At 36.7% G+C, this 17,322-nt stretch overlaps 1 protein-coding gene across 1 annotated transcript in view; it reads right to left on the bottom strand.

The window, feature by feature from the left end:
- TMEM68 (transmembrane protein 68) overlaps positions 1–17,322 on the bottom strand; it is a 37,099-nt gene that overhangs the window by 17,801 nt on the left and 1,976 nt on the right. The window contains exons 2-4 of the mRNA XM_012661457.1: positions 11,356–11,400; positions 10,333–10,726; positions 1–95 (exon numbers count right to left, since the gene is read on the bottom strand). Coding sequence (XP_012516911.1) covers positions 1–95; positions 10,333–10,657 — 420 coding nt within the window. The 5' untranslated portion in view covers positions 10,658–10,726; positions 11,356–11,400. The remainder of the gene's footprint in view (positions 96–10,332; positions 10,727–11,355; positions 11,401–17,322) is intronic.

The raw sequence follows: 17,322 nt of genomic DNA, 5'->3' as shown, positions 1-17,322 counted from the left end.
CATGAAGTAGTAAAAATCTATGGGAATAGCTCCATGATAAAAAATTATAAGTGCTGGTCCTTCTGGTATTTTTTCCATTCCATGAACTTCATAACCTGTTTGAAAAACAAAATGCAGATATTTAAAATACATTTATAAGTTTATTTACACTAAAGGATGGTCAGTAACTCAGAAGCTCTGTCTTTTCTTGCAAAAGTACATGAATCTTCCTGGTTCCCTTCCCCTTTTCTCCTTTCTTCCCTCTTTCTCCTTCTCTTTCATGAACAAATCAGTCCTACAGCCATTAAGGTGGACCAGAGCAAAGCAGGCACCTGTGTGGAGAGGTGGCCTGGTGTGAGGCACCAGAGCCTGAGCAGGTGGGGAGGGCTAATACCATGCAGGGTAGTAGCCTGGTCCAGGATGTTGGAGCACAAGTTGGGAAAAGAGGGTACCCATGAGTGGTAGGAGATGGTGGCAATGATGGGAGATTAGTTACATACAGGGGAATTGATCAAACAAGTCTACATATTAAGGATGATATGACCCAGGTTTTGAGCTGTTGGAGGAGGGGGTTAAAAATATAGAAAAGGAGGAAACTAAAATAAACTCTGCAACCACAAGAGAACATTACTCCTACCCCAAAGATGAGAAAAAGACAGTCTACAAAATCCTAACTTTTTTTGAGCACGTCAGAGAGCAGAGATCACAAGCAAACAGGTAAACTAAATTCCAAAGGGTGACAAGGTCCTCTAAGGAAAGACAAAAACTGAGTATCGGAGGAAGAGGCAGATGCCATAAAAGTGAATAAGGAAAGACCTGAAATGTCAACAAATACTTCAAGGCCAAGTGTGGGTTAGCATTGAGTGTAGAATCCCTGGGAGCCTCAGACACACTCATTCTCCAACTCTCCTCCACAAGCCTCACAGGAAAAATTAGGGCAGGAGAACAAAGACAGCCTCTGATAGTGGTTGAGAGAACAAAACCCCACTCATTTCCTGGAAGTCTCTCTCATAAAAGCAAAACCTGTCATATACCAGGAGAGGTGCAGGAGACCTTTCCACCCCCTCTAAGAAAAGGGCATATGCATCTGATGCTGGGAGGGACAGAACTCCACTGCCAACCCCCCCCCCACACACACACACACACACTCCTCCATCATCCCACCATCAGGCAAAAGTCTACTATTCCTAGGGAAGGGGTAGAAGCAAAATATCTGCTGTAGGGAGGCAAAAGGAAATCCCTTAGGCCCAGGGTCCCAAAATGACATGAAGTAGAGATCTACTGCTGGAAGGAAGGGCAGCAAACTTGCTCCCATCACAAAACCCCCACCTATACAAGACAAAGTTTGCCCGCTACAGGGAAGAAAGGAATGCTGAAAAGCCTCACTCCTGAGCCCCAAGAATGTGGAGTCTAATAAGATTGTAGCCAAACCAGGAACACTGAAAAGTAACCCCCCAACCCCAGTTCCCACTGCACCCTCACATGCAGTTATAAGCAAAGGTGAACCTTCTTAGAGTTGGGGCAGGAGCACGAAAAGAGACCCCTTCTATGGCAGAGGCATACAGGACTGAGGGTAGAGCAGAAACACCAAGAAAAACCCTCTGGTACTCCAGGCCCTATACTGTGCACAAAATAATAGTAGGAGTTTCAAGTCTGTGCTGAACTAAAGGTAACTACAGCAACACTAAAACCCAAACTCACTTCAACTACTCAAGAGACTGAAACAACCCCCAACTGATGACCGCTAATGGCCTGACGGGAGTGTTAATTTTCAGTTATAAATACTATTTACCTCAATCACTATTGTTTTTTTTATAAGCAATGCCTAGAAGTCAATAAAAAATGATGAGACATAGAAAACAGCAAGGAAAAAAAAATCCATTATCAAGAGATAAAGCAATCAACAGAACCAGACCCAAATGATGAAAATCAGATGGGAACTATAAAATAACTTTGATTAATAATTAAAGGATCTAATGGAAAAGATGCATACATGCAAAATCAGATTAAGAATTTCAGCACAGAGATGGAAAAATTAAAAAAGAGGCAAACAGAAAGTCTATAAATTTGAATGAGAGCTAAAGATTAGATACATAATACGAAATTACCTGGTTGAAAGCAGAAAAAATCAATTAATCCATAATTGAAAAAACTGAGTTTACCATAACATTAAACTCAGTTTACATTAATTGAATTAACATTAAATTGGTAAACTGATTTTACCAGTAAACATTAAACCCAAATATTATTTAAATGTGTCACTCTTAAAGCAAACTTGATCATACCGGCTCCCTGCTGAGAAAGCATTAGTGCATTACCACACTAGTCCGACATTTTTAAGGCCCCTTAAGTCCCAATTGCCTATCAAGTCACATTAGATTTTCATGTATGATATGAATTAACTGTGGCTCCAGAGTATACTTTTCCACCTTTGTGCTTCTGCTCATGTAGCTGCCTTTACTTGGATTACTGCCTGTCCCATGTTTCCCTGTTCAGCAGTAGAAATCTCACTGCATTTTAACTCCTCCTCCCTTAGACTCTATACTCGCTTTGTCATCAAGTTCTGTGCCTTCATCTCCAAAAACTCTCCCAAGTCTATCACTCCCTTCCCCTTCCCAGTGTCAGTTTCGAAGTGCAGCCCTGTCAACTCCTGCCTCTAGTACACCAACCCTAGGGGAATCTGATGAGCAGAGAGGCTCAGAGAAAGCAGGCATAAAGGCAATTACTGCTACTGTGCATCTGACCACTGACCACTTAAAAAACCTCAATCTGCAGATTTTACTTGGTCCCATTAACAAGAACAGCCCTATTCTGTGATGAACATGGTTCTCCTATTTGATACCATTGAGTAAGTACAAACTTACTCATCACCCCTGCTCTGATCCCATACTCACTAAGCATTTCCTGATTTTTCGGCTTCTCATGTAACTTAGACTGCAGAGAAAGGATTTGAAAGTCACATGGAACACAAGTAGTTCCTCTCCATGGCAAAAATTTATTATGTAAATGAGTTAATTGCTTTCTGGCTTTAGACATCAGTATCATGAATTCAGATAATGATAATCTCCCAAGAGATAGATCCCTTCTAAATTTGTCACCAAAAATCCATTTTTTAGCCTATATACCTACACATTATGGAAAATTAACAAGGATGCCGCCCTTTTGGATCTTCCTCAGGACAGCAAATAAAACTAAAAAATATCTACATGATAAAGTCCCAATTCCTAAGCATAGCATTAAAGATTCTTCATAACCTGTCTTCTGTTTACATTTCCAGGTTCACAGCTCATAATACTGAGACAGCATAAGGACAGGACTTGGTCAGGTCTCTCACCACTGACTATGGAAGTCCACATAATCTGGCCTGATTAACTGCTAAAGTTTCCTAATTGGCAGAATGCAGCCCGTGCCCATATAAGGAAAGGGCTAAACCACTTGTCTTGTATTGTTTCAGGACCACTGGAACAAGAACTGAAGTAAGTTGATAAGACACCACCAAACCTATCCTCCTTAAGCCAGAATAGACCCCCATACTGACCTTATCCTGACTTTTTCCTTATTATAATCTCATTTTAATGCTAAAAATTATGCCCAGGGTTGGAGATTTACCATGCTAATGAGATATACAATGCACAAAGAAGCATGTAATAAAACTGTGCAGGCGCAAAAAATCTCCACCTATATACACGCTTACAAATCACCCTTTTGCCACCTAAAGCATCCTTAAAGAAACTCTCCCTAAACTCCCCTCAGGGGGCCAGGCTGAGGACTTTTTCCTTTGTGCTGTCTCCCAATAAAGCCGTGCCTGTGACTCCTGTTCGGTTCTCTTGTTAATTTCTATCATGTAGCCCAAGAGCCCAGGCTGGTAACAGTACCTCACCCACAAATGATTCATCTTCCAGTCCCCCAAATAATAAATTAGTAAGAAAAAAATCCACCTTAAAAATGGCCTAAGGGTGTGAGTGATCAGGAAACACAAATGCCCCATAATTATAGCAGATACACAAGTATTGGACACTTAAGAATTATCACAAAACCCTCACAAAAACCTTCCACAGATGAAGAAATTTAAGTGTGAAAAACCCACATGCCCCAACCAACGCCACGCAGAAGAGCCAGGATGCAAATCCACATTTGCCTAACTTTAAAATCTGTATTCTTGCTGCATACCACACATCCAGCTACAGGTATGTATAGTCAGCCCTCCATATCCATGGTTCCGCGTCTGTGGATTCAACCGAGGATCAAAAATATTTGGAAAAAAAATTATATCTGTACTGAACATGTACAGACTTTTTTTGTCATTACTCCCTAAACAATGCAGTATAACTATTTACATAGCATTTACATTGTATTAGGTATTATTAAGTAATCTAGATATGATTTAAAGTATATAGAAGCATGTGTGTAGGTCATATACAAACACTATGCCATTTTTATTAATACATGAGGGACCCTAACATCCATCCCAAATCTATGGGAGATCCCAGAACCAATTCCCAAAGATACCAGGGACAACTATACATGCTAACCTACATCCGTGATTTTCAAGTTGACCCTTAAACAACCCAGTTTTGAACTGTGCGAGTCCACTTCTATTAGGATCTTCTTTCACCTCTGCCACCCAAGACAGCCAAGATCAACCTCTCCTCTTCCTCAGCCTACTCAATGTGAAGACAAGGAGACTGAAGACCTTTATGATGACCCACTTCCACTTAATGAATAGTAAATATATTTTCTCTTCATTATGATTTTCTTAACATTTTCTCTTCTCTAGCTTACTTTATTATAAGAAGACAGTATATGATAAATACAATGTACAAAATATGTTAATCAATTGTTTATATTATTGGTAAGGCTTCCAAGCAACAAGAGGCTATTAGCGGTAAAGTTTTGGGGGAATCAAAAGTTATACACAGGCCGGGTCTAGTGGCTCACGCCTGTAATCCTAGCACTCTGGGAGGCCGAGGCGGAAGGATCACTCAAGGTCAGGAGTTCTAGACCAGCCTGAGCAAGTCCAGAGACCCTGTCTCTACTAAAAGTAGAAAGAAATTAGCTGGATAACTAAAAATATATAGAAAAAATTAGCCAGGCATGGTGGCGCATGTCTGTAGTCCCACCTACTCGGGAGGCTGAGGCAGAAGGATTGCTTGAGCCCAGGAGTTTGAGGTTGCTGTAAGCTAGGCTGACACCACGGCATTCTAGCCCGGGCAAGAGTGAGACTCTGTCTCAAAAAAAAAAAAAAAAAGTTATACACAGATTTTGACTACACAGGGACCCTGACCCTCTGTTGTTCAAGGGTCAACTGGATACTTTTCATGACACAGTATGTACATATGTAAGTGTACTGGATGGCAGAATGCATTTCTTGCTAGTAATAATAGTCAAAACTTAGATAATCTAAATCTGTATTTTGAATACTTAATAAGAATAATCAAGAGACAGAAGATATATTTTAGTACCTTCCAAATTATTGAAGATGCTCTATAATTACAATACCTAACATTTATTGAAACTTAGCATGTAATAGAAATTATGCTAAATGCTTTACATGAAATTTTACTGAATCCTTGTAATAACCCACTTTATAGAAGAAAATGAGGTTCAGAAAAGTTAAGTATCTTGTCTGAGAAGCTTATTTACATAGTTTTAAAGTTGTTTCCCCTACACATTTATAAGTTACAATATAAAAAAAAATAGTACCTTTACAATAGAGAAACCTGATACCTCCTTAATCAAATGATCAAAGTTAATACCACCAGTAGTAAGAAACATCAGTATCATGAATCCTCTGCTATAATGCACTGAGAAGAACACATCAACATTTTTGTGGTATTCTTGTAAAAAATGCATAACCTCAATCTAATTATGGAAAACATCAAATCTAAAGTGAGAGATAATCTATAAAATAACTGACCAGTACTCTTCAGAAGAGCCAAAGTCATGGGATGGATGGACGGATGGACGGATAGATAGACAAACAGACAGATAAATACAGACTGGAGAAAACATGACAAATAAACGCAAAAAAAGAACACTGGTGGGAAAACTGTAAAATTTGAGATGAATCTGTAGTTAACAGTACGGTACCATTGTATACAATCATACAATAGTGAATTTGAAAATTTTACAATGGCTATACCTAAGATGTTAACATAAGGGGAAGCTAGAGGAAGTATGGGAACTCTTGGAACTATTTTTGCAACTTTTCTGTAAATCTAGATTTTATTCAAACTGAATTTTTAAAAAATCATAATTCTTGCATAAGGGGAAGGGAAGAGAAGGGAAGGGAAGGGAGGGAAGGAAGAAAGAAAAGCTAAGTAACTTGCCCAAGGTCACCCAGCCAGTAACTGGGGAGAGCCTGGTTTTGACCTCAGGCAGTCTGAGTCCTTCACTGTATGAAGGACAGAAATAAAAGGAAACTCTTTGCATCTCTAATCATTAGAGAAATGCAAATCAAAACCACAATGAGATATCACCTAACCCAGTGAGATTGGCCTCTATCAAAAAATCCCAAAACAACAAATGCTGGTGAGGATGTAGAGAGACAGGAACACTCTTACACTGCTGGTGGGACTGCAAATTAGTGCAACCTCTGTGGAAAAGAATTTGAAGATGCCTCAAAGAGCTAAAAATAGAAATACCATTCGATCCAGCAGTAGCACTATTAGGCATCTACCCAAAAGAGCAAAGTACATTCTATAATAAAGACGTCTGCACCCAAATGTTTATGGCAGCACAATTCACTATTGCAAGGATGTGGAAACAACCCAAATGACCATCAATTCATGAGTGGATTATTAAACTTTGGTATATGTATACCATGGAATACTACTCAGTTATTAGAAATGACAGTGATCTAGCACCTCTTATATTTTCCTGGATTGAACTTAAGCCCATTATCCAAAGTGAGGTATCACAAGATCGGAAGAACGGGCTCCACTTGTACTCGCCATCAAATTGGCACTAACTGATTAACACTATGGTGCTCACATGGCAGTAATATTCTCCAGGGATTAGGGGGATGGGGGGTAAACTCACAACTGAAGGACAAGGTGAGCATTGTAGAGGGGAAGAGCATGCCTCTAACCCTCGCTTGGGTGAGGCAAAGACATAAAATGTAATCAAAACGTTTGTACCTTCATAATACCCTGAAATAAAAATTAAAAAAAAAAAAAAGGAAACTCTTACCTAACTTAAGTAGAGGGATGTTGCCTTGATACCCTAATTTAATTTTCCAAAAAACGACTTTGCCACATATGGTTTAACCTACATTAAACCACATTCACTAAAAGTGAATATATCCATTTCTTTAAAAAATAATAAAATATTATGTAAAATAAAGTTTAGAGTTTGTGCTATTGTGGTCTATTTTTAAGATCAGTAACTCATATAATATAAATAAGAAATCATATGATCAGACTACCTAATTAATCAAACCACTGCATTTCCCCAAAATTTTATGTTGCCAATAAATTGATGTTAAAATGTTGGTGGTAAGTATGCATAAGCATTATTTTCAGATAATGAAGTAAATTGAATTCCCTTGGAAAACAAAAACAAAACCAGAGTAACACACACACACTAAAACAAGATAAAACAGGCAAGTAAAAGTCCCACAATAAAATATTCCTTATTTCTCTGAAGTAAAAGTTATGGCACCAATTACCTTTACAGTTGTGCTAAAATGAGAAGTTTTTACTTCTCTCAAAAACACCTAGATATCTTATTGAGGACTTTTCCTGATCATATTAATTTTCAGGGGAAATCACTAAATATTAAGAGTCCAGCTTTTTAAAATGCTATTCATATTTTCCAGAAATAATGTCTTTTGAAAAATGAGCCAAAATTTTTATAGTTTAAAGGTTGTAAGCAACTTTGAGGATTATCCAATGAGGATAATGACTGCATTGACCCATCATCAAGCAAACTACCTAGAAATGTAGTTACCTAAGAAACATCAAATTAATGTTTCTTGATGTAGTGTAGGCAATATGTTGCACAGCACATTATGAACCACAGAATTTTTTGAAAAATCATAGAGCACTTATACACAGTATGAGGGTTAAATTTAACTTCAAAATAGAAAACATTGGATAGATTCCTGTACAAAGGTATTTATTTAAAATAGTTTAAAAATTATAAACAAATTACTGTTCAATAATAAGTAACTAATTAAATTACTTATGGGAATAAAATTTCATGCCATCATTAAAAGTCTTATTTATAAAGACGGCTTAGTGACATGACAAATACTAGTCTACCACACATACATAAAAATGATAAACAGACCATAATTTTAACAAAATTTGTTTGTATGATAAATTTTAGGTGATTATTCTCTTCCTTATATTTTTCCTTATAGTTTTGCTATACTTTCTACAGTGAACGTTTTTATTATTAAAATAGCGTGTGCCTGTAATCCCAGCTACTTGAGAGGCTGAGGTGGGAGGATCACTTGAGTCTAGAAGTATGTGGCCAGCCTGGGCAACATAGCAAGGCCCTGTCTCTTAAATTCCTATACAGATTCTTTAAAAAAAAACAAATTAATACTGATCTGACACCAATACAAAATCCAAATATGCACACAAATGCCTTTTTATTTATGTCACTAAAGAATAGGATAAAGAAAAATCAATTTTTAAAAAAGTATCACTTACCCTAATAAAATATTATTAAGTTATAACATTAAAACAGACTAGGATCTATATATTTTACTACCTCTGAACCATATGTATATATTTTAAAATAGCTCAAAATTATATATTCTGCTATAAAATAAGTTTAGCACTTGAATTTATCTAAAATAAACCATATCTCCTGAAATATAAATTAATTCAAATTCTTTACAATCTATATCTTGAAACATAGGGGATGTATATATGGGAGGGAGATATATATTCTCAAAAGTACTATAAATGACACCACTAAATTTCTGTGTCACTGTTTTAAAGACAACGTACAATAGTGGTCTACACAGATGCAATCTCTGCAGACATGTACATGTGGAGTGCTAAAATATCGTATTGCTTCATGTAAAACAACAAGAGGTTATGAGAGTTGTATTAATTGGCAGGGGCTTTAGTTGTAATGAGTAAATATTAAGAATTCGATATATCAAAGGCATATGGTTCCTGTTTGTATACCTGCTGAATACCATGACTTTTGGCCTCGAATCCCCAAACTGGGACAGACTTACACAGCACAGAGCACAGGACTTAAGAGCCAGATGTTTGGGGTTGTATCCTGGCTCTGGGTTCCTACTATAGCTTGGGCAAATAACTACCTCTCTGTGCCTCAGTTTCCTCATGGGTAAAATGGAGATAGCACATAGAATTTATCTATTATGTTACGAGGTTTAAAGGAGTTAATGTACATTATGTCTGGCAGAGTAAGTGCTCAAAAAAGATTTGTAGGTATGTAAATACGGATGTAGTATTAAAATGACAACACATTAGCCTCGTAACAAGCATGTCGTTGGTGATCTCTGCTAATAACAGCCTTATATACCAGTGATGTATATCCTCAAATGTTCATTTCAAAGCCTGTGCTTTCTTCCACGTCTTTCTGTGAAACCACTTTGATACTCAACAACATAATACAGGAAGGCAATCTTTGTTACCTGCCTATTGAATCTTCAGTATGCTTCTATAGTCTAAAAAAAAGAGACCAATAAATAAGGTATTGGTGAAATAATGAAGTAAAAACTGGTAGAGAAAATCATCAAGCCCTTGAAAATAGGCCACTAAAGGGCAATTTCCATGATGGCCAAGTGAAGAAAAACTACCAATCATTAAGTATACAGCATCACAATCTCTCAAGTAATAAAGAAAATAATATTTTGGAGAGAAATTTATTGCTATCTCATTTATTCAGAAAGACACACTGACTTTGGGATAAATTAAACACAAAATGGGTAAATTTTGGTATGCAAATTACATTTAATGTTATATCATTATTATTTAATATTTCATTAAAAAAATCTCTGGTAAAGTCAAATTTATTTTGAACAGAAGTAAATGCTAAATAAAGCATTTTAAAACTGTTTTCTAAACAGTTTTAATTAGTCTCTCCTCCTTTAGGTGTTTTAAATATAAATTTTCATACTTCAACTTATAGCAATAGTCTACAGTGCTGTGTGGTTCTTTGTTTAATGGAAACTAGTATGTTTAGGAAAAATCATCTTAAGAAAGACATATACGTATGCACAATGCATACAAATAGATAATAGGGAATAGTAAATATCATTTCCATTATATTTTTGAGTATCTTCTCAAACAAAATAGAGTAATAATGTAATTTTGGTGCTACACACATGAATAGCAACACAGAGATCAAAGTATCCTTGCTTACCATGCCAAACCGCTGCATGTCCATCCCACACAGTTGCCACTGTTTTCCTTGCACCATCCCATAAATTATGAGAGTAGGCTTCTTTTAATACATTCTTTCTCTTATAAATGTGTAAGAAAATAATAGTAAGGTAGAGAAGAAAGATAGTAAAGTAAGGAAGTATTAAAAGTATTAGTGGTGTAAAAACCCACAGGAGATAGTTTGCAAAATTCAAGTAGTCCTCCAATTGCTCCACACCAAACCATTCTTCGAGTATGTGAATCAGACAAGTCATATAGGGCATAGAATCCTGCCCCGCACCACAAGTTTGATTTTTGTCTATCATTTTTCATTAGGTGAAAGTGGCGAATTCAGTCTCTTTCTTCATTGCCATAGCCAGTCTTTAATTTTGACACTAGAAAGGAAAAATAATCCAGTATTATTCTCTTCACAGCTATCAAGTTAAATGTTTTAGTCTACATAAATACTATATTGAGTCATTTTTTTAATATCAAAAATGAGTAGATTGTTAATGGTTAACTTTGCTGCATATTTAAATGTGAAAATTATAAGGTTTCATCTGTCTGCCTCATGAAGCATGTTGTGTTTAGCCTTTGAAATAGCCTTGTTATAATTGAGAAAGGAAAGTAAAGCTATAATTGAGACAGGAAAATAAAGCTGATGAGTAATGAAATTTCAGATTGATCTTAATAATCTGACTCATATCTTAAATGGATCATGTTGAACATTTGGATCTTAAACTAGGTCATGCTGAAATAACTGTTTTACATGAAAGAAAACATTAATATCTGATTCAATAAAAGTAACCCAATTCTTTAGGAAATGATAACATACATTTATGGATATTGTCTTTTATAAAGAAACAGGTTTACAGAAAAGCTGTCTGTTCTTTTAACATTATACAATAAAAACAATTTCTCAGTCTTGTATCTTACAGTCATGAAAATTTAAATCTTAAATGACTGAAAATATAGATGTACAATTATTTCATGAATTCACTCTCTAAAACAGTCATTGACTTACCAGAAATTAAGTAAATATCTTGTCCCACACTTCAATGTATGTATTCTGGAAAACACAGTAAACAAATGTAAGAAATAAATGACTAAAGAAAAAAGATAATCATTATACCTAGAGTTATAATATCTATAAAATAAACAAGAGACATTCGCAAATGTTCAACAAATATGATTATAGCCCCACACTAGTATATTACAATTAAAAATTATACTCATGCTACCGCTGCTTTAGTGAGGAAAACTCTACACTGTTTAGTGCCACTGTATAAAGCCTCGCCTAAAATAAAACTTTTTAACAGTGCTATAAAAAGCTTTGCTTGTTGGGAGAAAAAGTATGAAATTAAGATGTGTAATTGACTATGTTTCTTTTTAGTAACTTTGCTAGATAAGCTGACAGTCAAACATGATAATCAACAACACAATTATATTAGCCCTGTGATATTTTTCTATGTAAAGTTTCCTTGACTTCCTTTTTCCATTCATATTTTCTCTGGTTCTGATCCTATTCTTCGAGCTATTTTATCATTATTCCAGAATATATAATCTTAATGAAAATCATCTCAAATCTTTAGTGGCTGAGGCAAGAAATGAATAAATGAAAGAAAGGGATGGGGGAGAGGAAAAGATATACACATAAGAGCAATTAAACGTTTTTATGCCAAGGTTATCTTGCTAACTGGCTTATTAGCAGGACATACTCTCTGACTTATTCTTCCAATGATGGAAGATTTAGTCTAATTTCCTTGTAACCAAAAGCATTTACTTGTGAGAAATCTGGGCCTGTTACAGTAATAGAAGGTGAACATAGCACATGTTAAACCCACAACCTGGCCTTTATTTATATCATACTCTAATCAACTAATCTAAAGAGTTAACTTACCTGTGTTTGATCATTTAGAATGCAACATAGCAAAATTTAACACTTTTTAAAATTATTATTATAATATTTTTTAGAGATGGCATCTTGCTCTACCACCCAGACTAGAGTGCAGTAGTCCAATCCCACTTCACTGTAACCTCGAACTCCTGGACTCAAGGGATCCTCCCACCTCAGCCTTCTAAGTACCCGAGATTACAGGCACATGCCACCACACCTGGCTAATTTTTAAAATTTTTTGTAGAGTCAGGGTCTTGCTATGTTGCTCAGGCTGGTCTCGCACTCCTGGACTCAAGTGATCCTCCTGCCTTGGCCTCCCAAAATGCTAGGATTATAGGCTGCAAAATTTAACACTTTTTAAAATGAGAGCTTTTCTCACTAGAATGGCTATAACCCCCTAAAAGGGAAAATAATAAATGTTAATTATGATGTAAGGAAATTAGAACTTCATACACTGCTGGTGGGAATATAAAATGGTACAGCTGCTGTGGAAATGAGTTTGGCAGTTCCTCAAAAAGCTAAACACAGAGTTACTGTATGACCCAGCAATTCTACTCCCAGGTATATATCCAACAGTACTGAAAACATATATTCACACAAGTATTTGTACACAGTAGCATTGTTCATAATAGCCAAAAAATGGAAACTGATGAACAAACGAAACGTGGTATATCCATACAATAGAATATCCAGCCACAAAAAGAAATGACCTATTGGTTCAAAGTATAAGAAATTAATATATAAACCTTGAAAACATTATGCTAAGTGAAAAAAGCCAGACACAAAAAGCCACATATTGTATGATTCCATTTATATGAAATACTCAGAATAAGTAAATCTATAGAGACAGAAAGCTTGGTGGTTACCAGGGCTGGGAGAGGGTAAAATGAGGAGTGACTACTAATAGAAATAGAGGTATCCTTGGATGATGACAATGTTCTGGAATTAAATAGTATTGATGGCTGTATAACCTTGTAAATATAATAAAAACCACTGAGCCATATACTTTAAAATGGTGAATGTTATGATGAATTATATCTCAATAAAAGAGGTTTTCAATATTGTTAATAAATTAACAAAATTTATGATAACCTCTCATATACGTTAAAAGGAGTTTTTCCTAGGCCCAATAACCAATCAACACTTTGATGATCTAACCCTAACTGCTTAATACAATTACCCAGAATAATCTAGTCCTCATTTCAATTTTTAATAGGATTGTAAAATCTTGTGATTTTAAAACTTTATGTAGTATCTCCCCAAACTGGCAATAGAATTAGACCTCTCATCTTCCTAATCTACATTCTGATTTATTATACATACTTAATGAACACAGTAAAGGGAAGAGGGTCAGAGCACAGGCAGAGATCCAGTGAGAGAAGCTACCCAGAAACCTGTGAGACTCAGTAGTCCCTTAATAGTGCCACGTGCAAGAACCTCCTCCAAAATGGTCATTCAACCTTGATTTTGATTTAAATTCTTCCAGCACAGAAAACTCAAAAGGTGTCCCATTCCATCTTCAAAATCATCCATCAAACTACTAAAAAGGTCTTCCTCATACTTATCTCTCTGTAACTTTTCCCTACTGGACCTAATTTTGCACCATAGAATCTCTTCCATTAAACAACCTGTTAAATTTCAGAACAGCCATCATGAGCTGCAAAATCCCTTTTTCTAGTAAGAACCCTTAATTCTTTCAACCACTCCCCAGACCTTGGTTTTTTAACCTTTCACCACTCCGGTCACTCCCTGTGACTGGCTCGTTATTTGATCTAGAGGTCCATGTACTGTACTCCCTGTGCCTCAGTTTGCTAAGATCTGTAAAACTGGGATAATAATCCTATCTACGCCATAGGAGTATTACTCTGATTGAATGGGCTAATCTGTGTAAGTGCCTAGAACAATGCCCAACATGTAATAGGTGCTACATGTTTGCTATCACTATTGTAATAACCAAATTTAAGATCACAGTAGGTTTTCGAGTAGTTCTATCATGCTGTTAACTCATATTCAGTCAAAAATACGCTACTATTTTCCACGTCTCTACAAACTGTACTTGAAAAACACTTCTTTGAGCCCAGCAAAAATTACACACCTTATCCTTATTAACTTTCACATTCTAAGTCTGGTCCCCAACCTTAATGGCACCAGGGACCGGTTTCATGGAAGACAATTTTTCCACAGCCAGTAGAGGGTAGAGGGGGTGGAGGCAGAGCTCTGGCGGTGATGCAAGCAATGGGGAGCAGCTGCCGACAGGTTCCTAACAGGCTGTGGACCAGTCCGCAGGCCTAAACTATTGATACAGTTTGCCATCTTAACAGTAGCTTGTTTATGCCAGCAGCAAAGAAACCTGGAGAGCGTCTGTCAATGAAATCGCCAAAGGTGTTTTCCACAGCTTGTTGAGAATTGAATAGTTTTCCTTGCAGGAAGTGGTCCAAAGCATGGAAGAAGTGGTCGTCAGTTGGTGCAGGGTCTGGTGAATACAGTGGATAAAAGAGATTCCAAGTCCAGCTTCTGTAGCTTGAGCAGCGTTGTCTTACAAGAAGATTGGCCTGTCTCTATTGACCAATCTTGGCTGCTTAATTGCAAGGAGCCTCATCATTTTGTCTAATTGGTTGCAGTAGACATCTGCTGTAATCAACTGACCAGTTTTCATGAAGCTATAGTGGATAATACTGGTGCTGCACCACAAGACACCATTAGCTTTTTTTGATGAATATTCGGTTTTGGACTGTTTTTTTGGCACTTCATCTTTATACAACCATTGTGCCAATTGCTTGCGATTGTCAAAAACAATCCATTTTTCATCACATGTAATAATATGGTGTTGAAATGGTTTGCGCTTATGTTGTGACAGCAAAGAAAGGCAAGCTTCGAGATAATTTCTTGTCTGACGCTCATTTAAATCACGGGGAACCCATCTATCCAGCTTCTTTACGTTGCCCATTTGTTTCTATTGGTCCAATATTGTTGGAATAGTAACGTCAAACCTTGCTGCTAATTCACGTATAGGTTGAGATGGATTCACTTCCACTACAGCTTTCAGCTCATCATTATCCACCTTGGTCTCAGGTTGCCCACATGGCTCACTTTCAAGATTAAAATCACCAGAACAGAACTTCTCAAACCATCGATTTACTGTACATTCATTAGCCACATCTTTCCCAAATGCTTTGTTGATATTTCAAGCTATCTGCACTGCAATGGTTACACGATGGAACTCATATTAAAAAATAATATGAATATTTGACATATCGATGGTTTCACAAAAACTGCTCTAAAAAAAATCCGAAAGATAATCACAAGCCAAAACACGTGTTTGAAAGTATGAGGATGTATCTTCACAATTTAAAAAAAGTAAAAAAGAAGTGTCAAAGTGAAATGTCAGCAATATCAACTGTCAAACTTAGTACTTAAGGAAATCAGACATTTCATACTTAACCTAATAGCTTGCTTGTGAAAAGATGGAGTTGTAGGTTGAGGGTGGGATGGAGATCAGGAATTCAGTGTTGAACACATGAGGTTTAAGATGTCCATTGGACATCCAAGTGAAGATGTTAAATAAGCAACTGGGCATCAGCAACATTTAGCAGGAAGGTCAGGGCTGAAAAATAAATCTGGGAATTTGTAGCATACAGACAGTATTTAAAATCATGAAACTAAAGAAGATCCTTTAGGGAGTGAATACAGAGTTTCTAGGACTAAACCTTGAGACACCCAACATTTTAGAACTAGGGAAGACAGTGCGGAGCCAGCATCCTCCTTCTAGGAGTAGCATCCTGGAAGTCAAAGTAAGAAAGTGTTTCACAAAGGAATGCTGGCCTATAAGAGACATAAAAGATTTCAGGAGTTTTGCAGCGCTTTGCCCTAAAGGAATAGTGGGGATAAAAGTGCAGTATGTTCAAGAAAGCATGGGAAGAAATGAACTGAAAACAACATAAACAACTCTTCAGAAGAACACTGCTGCACAAAGGAACAGAGAGACAGGTGGGTCTCTGGATGGGAATGTAGGTCAGTAGTTCACTGCTGTTGCTGCTACTGTTGTTTTAAGATGGAAGAAAATACAGCAGTTTTTAATGCGAATGATAATGCACCAATGACAGAGTGAGAAATGGATGATGCAAGAGAGGAGATAATTATTAGGGCCATGTCTTTGACTATTGATGAAGCCAAAGGGGATAGGATACAGTGTACAATGAAGTGGATGGCCCTAAGAATTCTGTGCCAGACACTATCTAGAACAGATAAATCATCAGTAAATTAAATAGATAATTATCTAAGAAAAACATATGTAAAGCACTTAAAATAACGCCAGGCACATAACAGGCACCTAAGAAACTCTGGCTAAATACAGATCTGAACTGTGTTCATCTAAATCTTTAACAAAAATGTGGATCAAGCCAGGTGTGGTGGTGTGATGGCTTGCACCTGTAATTCCGGCACTTTGGGAGGCTGAGGTGGGAGGATCCCTTGAGACCAGGAGTTTGAGGCCATCCTGGACCACATAGTGAAGCCCCATCTCTACAAAAATTTTCAAAAATTAGCTGGGCGTGATGGCACATGCCTATAGCCCCAGCTATTATACTTGAGAGGAGGCTGAAGCAGGAGGATCACTCAAGCCCAGAAGTTTGAGGTTGCAGCAAGCTATGATCCCGTCACTGCACTCCAGCCTAAGGCAACACAGACAGACTCTGTCTCAAAAAAAAAAAAAAAAAAAAAAAGTGGATGAAGACAGTGTCCCAAAACCTGCTAATACAAAACTATTACAGGAGTTTGAATAACATGCTTTTGAGTTGATAAAATACAGTACTTTTGATAACATGACAAAGTATCTTTAAAACTCAAATGAGTATAACCCCTTAATTGTGCAGATAACAAAAATTAAACACAGAAAGCCAAGTCTACTTGCTCAAAGTTACTAAATTACTAAAGTGAAAAGTCAAGAGCTAAAATTAAAACCTAGTTCTCCTACCTCCTAGTCTGGTTATACTTTCTTTAATATCTTTTTCTCTCCCTCTTTTGACAGAAAGGCTAAAAATATTAAGATTGCAATTTCTGTCTTCCCTTTACTTCTGCCTGACCCCTCTCCTCCTA

Source organism: Propithecus coquereli, unplaced genomic scaffold, assembly GCF_000956105.1.
Source record: "Propithecus coquereli isolate 6110/MARCELLA unplaced genomic scaffold, Pcoq_1.0 Scaffold71, whole genome shotgun sequence".
In the NCBI taxonomy this organism is placed as follows: Eukaryota; Metazoa; Chordata; class Mammalia; order Primates; family Indriidae; genus Propithecus; species Propithecus coquereli.
The sequence above is the reverse complement of the archived record's forward strand: the minus strand, read 5'-3'. Positions and strand labels throughout refer to the sequence as shown.